The following is a 12,014-nucleotide window of genomic DNA, read 5'->3' as shown; positions in this document are numbered from 1 at the left end:
AGCTTTGCTGCCATCTTCTCCACGTGATTTGCAGCAACGTTGTAGGCTGGAGAGACAAAGGTCTTGAGTCTTCTCTTCTCTTCTCCAGAAAGTCACCCTGCATATAAAGTGGCCCAAGAGCGTGGAGGTGGAAGGCTATGGCAGCAAGAAGATTGACGCTGAGCGGCAAGCTGCCGCCGCAGCCTGCCAGCTATTCAAGGTGACCCTCCCCTGGTGAAGCCATGCAGACTTTTCTCCTGGGGAACTCTGTCTGCCCTTTGCTCCAACAGACTCTCAGGTGCCAGGTGCATCTTGGTGGAAGTTGACAGGCACTTTAGCTACTCATTTGTCCTGAGCCCTTCCCACCTGTGGGTCCTTTCTTGCTGTTCAGCCAATGAGGGAAAGTTTTTTGTTTTTTGCCACTATGGTTATCTACTTTCTGTGGTTTCAAAAACCATAGAGAAGAAAACCTTTATAAAAAAACACTCCCTGTGTATAGCACAGTAGACACATTCCATTTTGGTTTCTATGTTTCTTTCCCCATCACTCTGTGGGTTTTTCCCTGTAGCAACGTAAAAACAAACAAAAACCAAACCCATTGCCGTTGAGTCGATTCCGACTCATAGTGACCCTATAGGACAGAGTAGAACTGTCCCATAGGGTTGCCAAGGAGCGGCTAGTGGATTTGAACTGCTCACTTTTTGGTTAGCAGTCGAGCTCTTAACCACTGCGCCACCAGGGCTCCATAGTCCTCTCTCATTTGGAAAGAAGCGTGATACTCGCTTCTCCCACTTCCTAGTGATTGGACTTGGGTTGCTTTCAGGTTTTTCATTTTTGGTTATCCAGCATTTGCTGAGTTTTCAGCTTTGCTTATTAGCCTTTCTATCTATCCCGAACGGACTCCCTTTGTGGCTATGCCAGCCTTGAATCTTTGTCAGTTCTTCACCTCTACCCTGACAAGGACAAAGCCATGGCAGGTGTATTCCCTTAGCTGCTCTCCACTCATGGCCTCTAGGCCTTCACTGGTCCTGCCTCCTTCCTGTATCTGAGGAGAAAGGGTCCCTCTTCCTGTCCTGGGCCACCCATCACCCTTCTCTTTTATTCTCCCCTCTTTCTCTGTTTCTTTTCCACTCCCTTTTATTTAATTATCAGAGTTTTCCTCTTCTGGTTCTTTTCTGTGGCCCTCAGAAATACGTCAGTGTTCTGATAACCTTCCTTCAGCCCTGCTTCCACTGCAGACACTCTCTCTGCTTGTGGTTTGTTTTCTGCACTCCAGTGACATTGCCATCTCCCTGGTCTCTGGTTACCTTTGCATCCTCATTGTTCCTGGCACATAGCAGCGCTCGCCAGTAATTGTTCAGTGACTACAGCAATACCTTTTCTCAGTCCTCACTCTGGTCGAGCCTTCTATGGCTTTGGGACTGCTGGCATCTCTTCTCAGCTCCTGGATTACACGGGCTTCTCCTTTCTGGGTGACTCTGACTCCTCCTGTTTGCTCCTCTATAACGTCTCTGCTTCCTGTACTCCTTCCCGGGGAAATCTTACCTCTCTTACCTCTGTACTTTATGACTCAAAAATCCGTATCCTATAGGATAGTTCTACCTCAGTGTTCTCAACTTGGGGTGATTTTGCCTCCACACCCCCGCCAGCAACATTTGACAATGACTGGAGTCCTTTTTGGTTGCCATAGTTGGGGGCATTGCTCCTGGCATCTAGGGGGTAGAGGCCAGAGATGCTGCTGAATGGCCTATAATGAAATAATTACCCTGCCCACATGCCAACAGTGCCAAGATTCAGAAACCCTGCCCTACCTGGAGGTTTGAAGACATGTTAAACTCAGTCTGTCTGAAACGACTCATTATCACAGTCCTTCCTGTTCCCACGTCTGTCCCATCTGTGTTCATAGCCTTGATATCTGTACTCAGAGTACTTCAGCTCTTCCCTTCCCCCTGCCCCCTTGAGGAGTCAGTTACTGAGGCTTAGGGATCCGTACCCGTGTAGCTCCCATGTGTGCTCTCCTTCATGCTTGGTGTGAAGTGACAGCAACACAAAGGCTGTGGCCCAGTGGGGAGGTGCCACGGGGGAATTACTTTCACCTCAGCCGCCTCAATAGGGCAGGCGTGTTGTCGAAAATGAGTAGAAGTTTGCCAGGGAACAGTGACAGCAGGGACCCCCGACATGGGCACAGGTGTGGACAGGGTGTGTTTGAGGAACTGTGAGGACGTGGGTGCTGGGTGGCTGGTGGTGGTGTGGACAGGGAGGCAGAAGCCAGTGCACCAAAGCCATAAAAGTAGTGGGTAGGAATTTTGATTTGATCCTGGTGGTGACTGATGGAATGGCATGCCCAAGTTTGCCTTCAGGAACCATCACAGCAGGGATGGGTGAGAGCAGAGAGGGAGGCTGGGCAGGAGGGAGCACAGGTGGCCTCGGCATGGGGGCTGCTTCAGAAGGTGTTAGAGGCTGACAGGACAGTAGTCAGATATAGGGGGAAGGAAGGATGCAGGCGTCCCCAGATGGAAGAGTGGGTTAATGCTGACATGTGAGCCGCACGCTCCCTGGGCAGCTCTGGAGGAGAAGCGGGTTGGGGTGGTGGGTTCTGTGGAGAGAACAGTAGGCCAGTTGGGGTGAGGCCAGTGCGGGAAAGCAGAAGAGTGCTTGTAAAAGGAGTAGGAACACAGTGCTCTCCTGCTGCAGAAACCCAAGCCGGAGGGATACTTTGATTTGTTTCCTGTATCACGTAAGTCCTTGTAAAAGGTGACGCAGCCAGGCAGAAGCATGGAAGCTGAGCCGGTGCGGTGGGGCCGAGTTGCGGTGGGATGTCTGTGCCATGTGCCCCTGCCCTCCCCACCCGTTCTGTCTGCAGCCACCTGTTCTACCATGTGAACTTTAAAATCAGTTTGTCAGGTGTCCAGAAAGCCCATCCAGGTGTTGACTGGAATGTTAAATTCATGGGGAAATTTAGGGAGCTTTTGTCTCCTCACACAGAAAGTGTTATCTTTTGGGAGCATATGTCTCTCCCTGTTTTTTTTTTTTTTTTTTTAATTATTTTTAAATACTAGTCTTTGTACTTTTAAGTTTATCTTAGGTGAGTTAAGGTTTTTATTGTTGTGAATAGGGTTTTTAAAAAATTACTTTAAATCACGTTTAATTGTATTGGACACCTGAGGGGAGAGTTCTAAGGGAGAAAAGTGTGTGTAGTCACCGCTCACATTGTCCTGAGTCAGGTGGGTGTTCCTGGGCTCCAGCTCCTGCTGTCCAGTGCAGGACTGTCGGCTGCCTCTGCCACTCCCATCTTCTCCCACAGTGAAATCCTCCCCACCTAAAAGTCGAGGACTTCTTAAAACTGTTCTTTGCTCAGACTCATTGTTCTTCTAGTTTCTCACTTACTTCTCTGTTCCGTAGACCCTGGTTGTCTGCATTTCTGTTCTGCCTCTTAGGTTCTGAACCTCTCAAGGGCAGGGTCACCTGGTTTTGTGTCCCCTGAGGATGCTCAGGGTGGCCAGCATGTTGCTTTGTACAACCTAAAGACTCAGACTATGTTTCAGTGGACATTTTCTCTAGAAAATGGAGCTAAACACCTTTTTTATGATGTTTTTGTGTAAATGGTTTAAGTTTTTTTTGAGTTGTTTCTGTAGAATTCATTTTCTTCTTGTGTTTAAGGTCTGCCTGTTTACTGGTGGGGCTACGCATTTCTTGTTTGCTCTGTTCACTGATATTGCCTTGATCACTATGTGAATGTATCTGGTTCTCCGTAGCCCTGGGAGGTTTTTTTTGTTTTGTTTTGTTCTTTGTGTTTCATAGGTTGAAAATTGACCTGTTGTTTTCATCTCTTAAAGACATTTGAAGTGTTCTCTTTGCACGGTCCTGAACTAGAGACTGAGGAGGTAGACAGGCGAAAAAGCATGGCCGCCATATGAGGACTTGGGGAGGAGCGGGCTTGGTCCAGGCTGACTGCAGCGTGGGATGGCTGGACCCTCACAATGCCCCATCTCTCCCCCAGGGCTGGGGTCTACTGGGTCCCCGGAATGAGCTGTTTGATGCAGCCAAATACCGTGTGCTAGCTGATCGCTTTGGCTCCCCGGCTGACAGCTGGTGGCGCCAAGAGCCCACCATGCCACCCACTTCCTGGCGGCAGCTGAATCCCGACAGCATCCGGCCTGGGGGGCCTGGGGGTCTTTCTCGATCCTTGGGCCGGGAGGAGGAGGAGGATGAGGAAGAGGAGCTAGAAGAGGGGACCATCGATGTTACTGACTTCCTGTCCATGACCCAGCAGGACTCCCACACCCCACTCAGGGACTCGAGGTACGGAAGAAGGTGGGGGTGTAGGGGAAGCTGGCTGCACCTCCGTGTGCGGGTGGGGTACTCCCTGGGGGCCTTCTCTGAGATGGGAGGCCCTGCCTGCTTTCCAGCCTGTGTGTCCTGTTACTCATTGGTGTGTGCCCACTCTTGGGGGAGAGCAAACCGCGGCCTTGTCCTGTGTGGCTGGGCTTTTGCAAAACAGCAACATGGACCCTCTTTCCGGCTCATGCTCAGGTCCTACAAGGCCCAGCAACCACCTTGCCTTCCCTCTGCCCTCCACTGTATCTGGGGGACAGAGAGCATTAGACATGCTGTGGGAGGGTCACAGGCAAAGCAGAGGTGCCCAGCATCCATCGTTTTCCTGCCTCCTGGCTTCCTGCCACGACAATGCAGTGTCCTGGTCCCCTGGACCTCAGAGCCCGTGGTGACATCTCCCCAGGCAGAGGCAGAGCTTTTTCACCTATGCTTTTGGTCCCCCCAGGGGGTGCTCCTTTGAGATGACAGATGACGACAGTGCCATCAGGGCTCTGACCCAGTTTCCACTTCCCAAGAACCTACTGGCCAAGGTGATTCAGATTGCCACCTCGTCCTCCACTGCTAAGGTGAGTAGGGTCTCCTAGAGGTACATGTGGGTGGGGGGTTGGCCTTGTTAGGTCTGGTTTTCCTCGTAGACAGGCATGGTAGGAGGTACCTGTTCCCCAGCCCACTCCATGGCTGGCCTGGGGAGCTCAGGACCCTGCAGGTGATGCAGCAGGGACAGAACAGAGGCCAGAGCACAGGAGCACTGGGGTGGGCTCAGGCTGTGGGAACGGAAGACAACTGCTCAGTGGTGCGGTGGGGCCTGGGGCGGGGACGTGATTAGCTGTCCTGCTGAGAGGTGAGCTCCATCTCTGTGGCCACACTGAGGGGCGTTGGTACGCAGAGCCTCTGCTCCCCCAGGATGTGCCTGGATCGTAGCTCATGCTGAAAGCTTCAGCCACAGCCGCCACCACACTTGCCGCCTCCAGGTGCTGAGGACAGTGGGCTAGGAGGGCAGGTGGTGCGTGGCATTGCCCAGACACCGGTTTCTGCCGTGGAAATCGCAGTACAGCAGAAGCACGCCCAGGACCGGGGCCCAAGCCCTGTGGGGCCTGGCTTCTGGGTATACAGCAGCAGATCTCGTGTGGCTGATAGTGGTGCCTGCTGGATGGGGGGTAATTGTTTCTGGGTTAGTGGCATTCTAGGAGTGCCACAAATCCATTTTCATTCCATGCCTTTTGTACCTGTCTCTCTTGGTCTCCATGTAGAACCTGATGCAGTTCCATACTGTGGGCACCAAGACCAAGCTGTCCACCCTTACCCTGCTCTGGCCATGTCCCATGACCTTTGTCGCCAAAGGGCGCCGAAAAGCAGAGGCTGAGAACAAGGCAGCAGCCTTGGCCTGCAAGAAGCTGAAGGTGAGTCCAGGAGGGTTCCTGGTGTGGCACATGGAGGTGTCCTGGAGCTGCTCTCTGCTCTGGGTAGATGGGGCCACTTTTCTAGGAAATGAAACCCACCACCCGGTCCTTCCACCAAGGCACAGAATTATCGGGCACCCAAGCCTTTGCACGTCAGGCTGTGTGGTTGCTGTTTCTGGGACTTCCCCAGAATCCCAGAAACTGGGTAAAACTGGGAGGAGATAGGCCTATCAGTTTTCTGAGTGCCGTGAAGCTGGGAGGAGCAATGCCTGTGTTGATTGTTCAGGAAGATCTTGATAAGCTGGGCTTTGTGGCCAAAACGAGCAATATGATACTTAAACGGGAGGAAGATTGAAGGAATGATCAAGGTGAAGGCAATGTGGCTTAACAGCTGGCAGTTCCAGTTCGGGACTTCAGCTGATGCCACGGTGGTGTGAGTTAGTAGTGGGCCGGAGAAGCGAGTGGTCTGGACCACATCAGTAGAGATTTAGCCTGCAGAACGAGAGGGGAAGCAGGCCCTGCTTTACTCTGAATTGTCAGAGACCTGAGGTGGTGTGTTTGTCTCTGCAAGCCACATTTTAGATACAGCTGATGGTGAGGTTAGGAGAACCTGGAGGATAGAAGAGGAAGGGGGACAGGTAAGTAGGAGAGAGAAGAGGGAATGTCTTATCTATGGCTCAAGAGGGCAGAAGGAGGACTCCTTGATGGAACTTGGAGGAAGTCTTAATTCTAGCTTGATGTACACAAACGGATGATTGGAAGCATCCCAGCATGGTAGAGACTCATGTTAGGAAGGAGCAGGCTTGCAGTTGGCAGCAGTTCTAGAAGAAGCTGGCTGGCCAGGAGCTGTAGGGTAAAATCCATACAGACCTGGGAACAGGATGGAAGCGCTCTTGTAGCAGAGAGCCTGTGCTGGCACCTTCTGTGGCCCAGGAAGCAGAACCCTGTCCTTGAGGTGCTACAGCTGCTTTGCCTGGAAGCCCAGAGGAAGGGACTTCCCAGAGTAGTTAGGAGGGGGTCGGGGGAGACTTCTCTAAGGAGGCGTGTTTGATCTGGGCTTTGAAGGGTGAGCAGAGTTGACATCACAAGTGGTAGGGGAACACAAGACGGGGGAGGATGACACACCTGCACGAGGTGTCAGAATGCCTTGTTTTCTCTCTAGTGGGCTGGCTCTGGGCATGTAGGGAAATAAGATGCAGTGCTTACCTTCAATTGGCTTAGTTTACCAAGTTGCCTAAATAGACATTTGCTGAAAACCCCGTATATATTTGTATACGATAGGGTTACAGATGGGACCGGTGCTGTGCTGGGGACCAAGAGTAGCAGGTAGACCTGAAAGAATGGGGTGGGCAGAGGAGTGTGGGTCTTAGAGGTGCCTGTTGGGAATTTGTGGAGGTGAGATTGGGCTACTGTGGGGGCTTCGGCTGCCTAGGGAGAGGTTTTTCCTCAGGGCATCACCTTTGCACATGCGTAGGGATGTTTTGTCTGATACATCAGGTCTAGCTTTTCTCAAATTAATTTTTTAAATTAAGTCACTTGTTTGGAGATTCACATTTTCCTGGCTCATAATTTTTCTCTCTTCTGTCGTATAAGCCGAATATCAAAATCTTTTAGAAATGAGGTTCTTCACAACTTCTTGGAGCTCCTGAGCCTGTCTTGGCCAGCTCTCGGGGAGGCCGGAGCATAGACTGAGCCGTACCTGTCCCCTCTGCAGAGCCTGGGCCTAGTGGACAGGAACAACGAGCCGCTTACCCACGCTATGTACAACCTGGCCTCCTTGCGCGAGCTGGGTGAGACCCAGCGCCGGCCATGTACCATCCAGGTGCCCGAGCCCGTCCTCCGCAAGATTGAGACCTTCCTGAATCATGTAAGAGGTCCCCTCCCACAGCTCCCTGACCCCCTGGCATCCCTTGGCCTCCACTGAGGATGCAGCCTGGAGCGCCCCTGCCCCGAGTAGCCCAGCTTTGCCCACAGGGTCCCAGGACAGTTAGTGGACTGAGTCCTCTGCCTTGTAGGTTGGGGTACAATACCTAACCCAGGTGAATCCTGTGGAGGTGCTGGTTGCGAGTGAACGAGGAAAAAAGGATTTCTCTTTCAACACTTTGCTTTCCTCCTTGCCTCCAGTACCCCACGGACAGTTCATGGATCTCCCCAGAGCCCCAACTGCAGAGCGATGATATCTTGTCCTTGGGCAAGGACTCAGGGCCCCTGAGTGACCCTATCACGGGCAAGCCCTACATGCCCCTGTCAGAAGCAGAGGAGGTGCGTCTGAGCCAGAGCCTGCTTGAGCTGTGGCGGCGGCGAGGTCCGGTCTGGCAAGAGGCCCCTCAGCTACCTGTGGACCCACATAGGGACACCATCCTCAATGCCATTGAGTTGCACCCGGTGGTGGTCATCTCCGGGGACACGGGCTGCGGGAAGACCACGCGCATCCCCCAGCTGCTGCTGGAGCGCTTTGTGACTGAGGGCCGTGGCGCACACTGCAATGTGATCATTACCCAGCCACGCCGCATCTCAGCTGTGTCTGTGGCACAGCGGGTCGGCCACGAACTGGGCCCTTCTCTGCGCCGGAACGTGGGCTTCCAGGTGCGCTTGGAAAGCAAGCCCCCGGCCCGAGGCGGGGCTTTGCTCTTCTGCACTGTGGGCATCCTGCTGCGGAAGCTGCAGAGCAACCCCAGCCTGGAGGGCGTGAGCCATGTCATCGTGGACGAGGTGCACGAGCGAGACGTGAACACGGACTTCCTGCTTATTCTGCTCAAGGGCCTGCAGCGACTCAACCCGGCCCTGCGGCTGGTGCTCATGAGCGCCACAGGTGATAATGAGCGCTTTTCCCGCTACTTTGGTGGCTGCCCCGTCATCAAGGTGCCCGGCTTCATGTATCCTGTCAGGGAGCACTACTTGGAGGACATCCTGGCCAAGCTGGGCAAGCACCAATACCCACACCGGCACCGGCACCACGAGGTGAGGGGACGCCCCCACCCGCCTCATCCCAGGTTCCTGACCTTCCCTCTTTGGATTCCCCTCCTCCCTGTCCCTGTGGCTTGGTGGCCTACAGCAAGTTACCTACCCTGCCCAAGCTTTAGTTTCCTTGATAGAAACTGGGGACTAATCACACCTACGTGGCAAGGATGTTGTGAGGGTTGGAGGTGGCATCCGTGCATGCCTCCTCACCCTGGGGCTGTGACCGTGGCCTCTCTCCCCCACCGCAGTCTGAGGACGAGTGCGCCCTCGATTTGGACCTTGTCACTGACCTGGTGCTGCACATCGATGCCCACGGGGAGCCAGGTGAGTGTGTTCCCCTCATGCCCTCCACCCACCCGGCCCCATCAGCCAGGAGCACCTGGCTCATGCCTGCAGGGCCCCTTTCCAGGTGGGATCCTGTGCTTCCTGCCAGGCTGGCAGGAGATCAAAGGAGTGCAGCAGCGCCTCCAGGAGGCCCTGGGCGTGCACGAGAGCAAGTACCTCATCCTGCCAGGTGAGCCTGTGGCGGGGACCATGACCCCAGATAGGAGTCTTGCCCTCTGCCCTGGGGACCGAGGATCTATTTGAGATTTCAGGGGACTGGGGTTTCTCCCCATGTTGCGTCTATTTGCCGGCTTTGTGACCTTCAACTGGGTGTCCCTCTCTGGGCCTGTTTCATCAAAATGGGGTGAAAACCCTTGCCCTGCCCTTCTCCCAGGGCGGGGGTTTTGGCTGGAGCAGGGACCGTAATTCAGTGTCTTGTTGCCCCCAGTGCACTCCAACATCCCCATGATGGACCAGAAGGCCATATTCCAGCAACCTCCACTCGGGGTGCGCAAGATTGTCTTGGCCACCAACATTGCTGAGACCTCCATCACGATTAATGATATTGTGCACGTGGTGGACAGCGGTCTCCACAAGGAGGAGCGCTACGACCTGAAGACCAAGGTGGCACCGTCTCTGGGACCCCAGCCAGGCACAGCCAGCCCTGGGGGTGGGCCCTAAGTCCTGTGGTGTACTTGCTGTGTGTGTGAAAAGGCCACACTTTTGGCAGTCTCAGTGCCTCTGCTAGAGGTTAAGTGAGGTGGAGGCCAGGAGTGGGGCAGCACTGGGGAAGGCCCACTGTGACTGTGCTGCTGCTAACTTGTCCCCCTCCCCAGGTGTCCTGCCTGGAGACCGTGTGGGTGTCCCGAGCCAACGTGATCCAGCGCCGGGGCCGGGCAGGCCGTTGTCAGTCGGGCTTTGCCTACCACCTGTTCCCGCGCAGCCGGCTGGAGAAAATGGCCCCTTTCCAAGTGCCAGAGATCCTGCGCACACCCCTTGAGAACCTGGTGCTGCAAGCCAAGATCCACATGCCAGAGAAGACAGTGCGTGGGGCAGGGCTGGGTGCAGGCTGGCCTTGGAACGGCAGGTGGGAGCAGGCTCATGGTGGGCTCTGGCTTGTCCTTCTTGTAGGCAGTGGAGTTCCTCTCCAAGGCTGTGGACAGTCCAGACATCAAGGCAGTGGACGAGGCCGTGATCTTGCTACAGGAGATAGGTGAGTCGGGGCTAGGCTGGGTAACGGAGTGGCCGTTGAGGAGCAGGGGCTGATGGCTGAGCTATTGCAGGGGTGCTGGACCAGCGAGAGTACCTGACCACCCTGGGGCAGCGCCTAGCCCACATCTCCACCGACCCCCGGCTGGCCAAGGCCATAGTGCTGGCTGCCATCTTCCGTTGCCTGCACCCGCTGCTGGTGGTTGTTTCCTGCCTCACCCGGGACCCCTTCAGCAGCAGCCTGCAGAATCGGGCGGAGGTGGACAAGGTCAGACCCAGCCCCTTCCCAGAGCCCTCTGGCTCCCCGTCCCTACCTTCCACCGGCTGTGGTCCTGACCCTGTGACGCTGACCCCTCTCTGCCCCTCCAGGTGAAGGCACTGTTGAGCCATGACAGTGGCAGTGACCATCTGGCCTTTGTGCGGGCTGTGGCTGGCTGGGAGGAAGTGCTGCGCTGGCAGGACCGCAGCTCCCGGGAGAACTACCTGGAGGAGAACCTGCTGTACGCGCCCAGCCTGCGCTTCATCCACGGTCAGCTGGCCCACGCCTGGTCTCTGGGGCCCGTGTGCCCCTCCCCTCCCCCACCTGGCCCATGTTGGGGGCCTCGATTTACCCTGCATTTCGCCTCCCCAGGCCTCATCAAGCAGTTCTCTGAGAACATTTACGAGGCCTTCCTGGTGGGGAAGCCCTCGGACTGCACCCTGGCCTCTGCCCAGTGCAATGAGTACAGTGAGGAGGAGGAGCTGGTGAAGGGTGTGCTGATGGCGGGCCTCTACCCCAACCTCATCCAGGTGCTGGCCTTTGCAGGGGACTTGACCAGCCCTAGCCTCCTCCACCCCCACCTCCTAGTTCAGCCCCATCCATCTTTCCCTCTATCCCTGCAGGTGAGGCAGGGCAAGGTGACCCGGCAGGGGAAGTTCAAGCCCAACAGTGTCACATACAGGACCAAATCAGGCAACATTCTGCTGCACAAGTCGACCATTAACAGGTTGGGGGGCAGGCAGGGCGGGGCAGGGTAGCTGGGAAAGGCCAGAATGGTGCCCTCACCCAGTCCTGTGTTCCCTAGGGAGGCCACACGGCTACGGAGCCGGTGGCTGACGTACTTCATGGCCGTCAAGTCCAACGGCAGTGTCTTCGTCCGGGACTCCTCACAGGTGCACCCACTAGCTGTGCTGCTACTGACCGATGGGGATGTCCACATCCGTGGTGGGTACCTGCAGACCCTCCCCCCAGCTCCTCAGGCAGCTCCATTGTCTCGGGCCTGGCCTCACTTTGGCATCCCCCATCTCTTCTTCCCCCAGATGATGGGCGCCGGGCCACCATCTCACTGAGTGACAATGACCTGCTGAGGCTGGAGGGCGACTCACGCACCGTGCGGCTGCTGAGGGAGCTGCGCCGAGCCCTGGGACGCATGGTGGAGCGGAGCCTACGCAGCGAGCTGGCTGCACTGCCACCCAGCGTGCAGCAGGAACATGGGCAGCTGCTCGCCCTCCTGGCAGAACTGCTGCGGGGACCCTGTGGCAGCTTTGACGTGCGCAAGGCAGCTGATGACTGAGCCCCGCTTCCACTGGGGCTGTGTACAGAGTGCATATGTTTATTTAAAATAAAGTTCTATTTATCCCTTGTGAGCATTGCTTTCTCTGGGGTCCTCTCTCAGGGCCTCAGCACACTGGGCTATGGGCCAACCTTTCCCAAACTGAGGGAAAAGGCAGGCATAGAAGGGATAGGACAGATGCTTACTGCTGGGGGACAAGGCCCATGGTCTCAGGGAAGAAGAGGCTGAGGAGCCACCCCACTGAGAGTGTCAG

At 55.4% G+C, this 12,014-nt stretch overlaps 1 protein-coding gene across 7 annotated transcripts in view; it reads left to right on the top strand.

The window, feature by feature from the left end:
* The window catches only part of DHX30 (DExH-box helicase 30), a 31,239-nt gene extending 19,410 nt beyond the window's left edge, over positions 1 to 11,829 (top strand). For all 7 annotated transcript variants that reach the window (XM_064274611.1, XM_064274610.1, XM_023547763.2 and 4 more), the window contains 17 exons: positions 89 to 199; positions 3,980 to 4,281; positions 4,760 to 4,880; positions 5,565 to 5,714; positions 7,429 to 7,581; positions 7,839 to 8,675; positions 8,924 to 8,999; positions 9,085 to 9,189; positions 9,448 to 9,623; positions 9,836 to 10,042; positions 10,131 to 10,212; positions 10,283 to 10,476; positions 10,578 to 10,737; positions 10,840 to 10,997; positions 11,091 to 11,194; positions 11,273 to 11,412; positions 11,508 to 11,829. In XM_064274611.1, coding sequence (XP_064130681.1) covers positions 89 to 199; positions 3,980 to 4,281; positions 4,760 to 4,880; positions 5,565 to 5,714; positions 7,429 to 7,581; positions 7,839 to 8,675; positions 8,924 to 8,999; positions 9,085 to 9,189; positions 9,448 to 9,623; positions 9,836 to 10,042; positions 10,131 to 10,212; positions 10,283 to 10,476; positions 10,578 to 10,737; positions 10,840 to 10,997; positions 11,091 to 11,194; positions 11,273 to 11,412; positions 11,508 to 11,761 — 3,330 coding nt within the window. In that variant the 3' untranslated portion in view covers positions 11,762 to 11,829. The remainder of the gene's footprint in view (positions 1 to 88; positions 200 to 3,979; positions 4,282 to 4,759; positions 4,881 to 5,564; positions 5,715 to 7,428; positions 7,582 to 7,838; positions 8,676 to 8,923; positions 9,000 to 9,084; positions 9,190 to 9,447; positions 9,624 to 9,835; positions 10,043 to 10,130; positions 10,213 to 10,282; positions 10,477 to 10,577; positions 10,738 to 10,839; positions 10,998 to 11,090; positions 11,195 to 11,272; positions 11,413 to 11,507) is intronic.
* The last annotated feature ends 185 nt before the right edge of the window (positions 11,830 to 12,014 follow it).

Source organism: Loxodonta africana, chromosome 22 (assembly GCF_030014295.1).
Source record: "Loxodonta africana isolate mLoxAfr1 chromosome 22, mLoxAfr1.hap2, whole genome shotgun sequence".
Taxonomy (NCBI): domain Eukaryota; kingdom Metazoa; phylum Chordata; class Mammalia; order Proboscidea; family Elephantidae; genus Loxodonta; species Loxodonta africana.
This window is presented reverse-complemented; position numbering and strand designations above follow the sequence as displayed.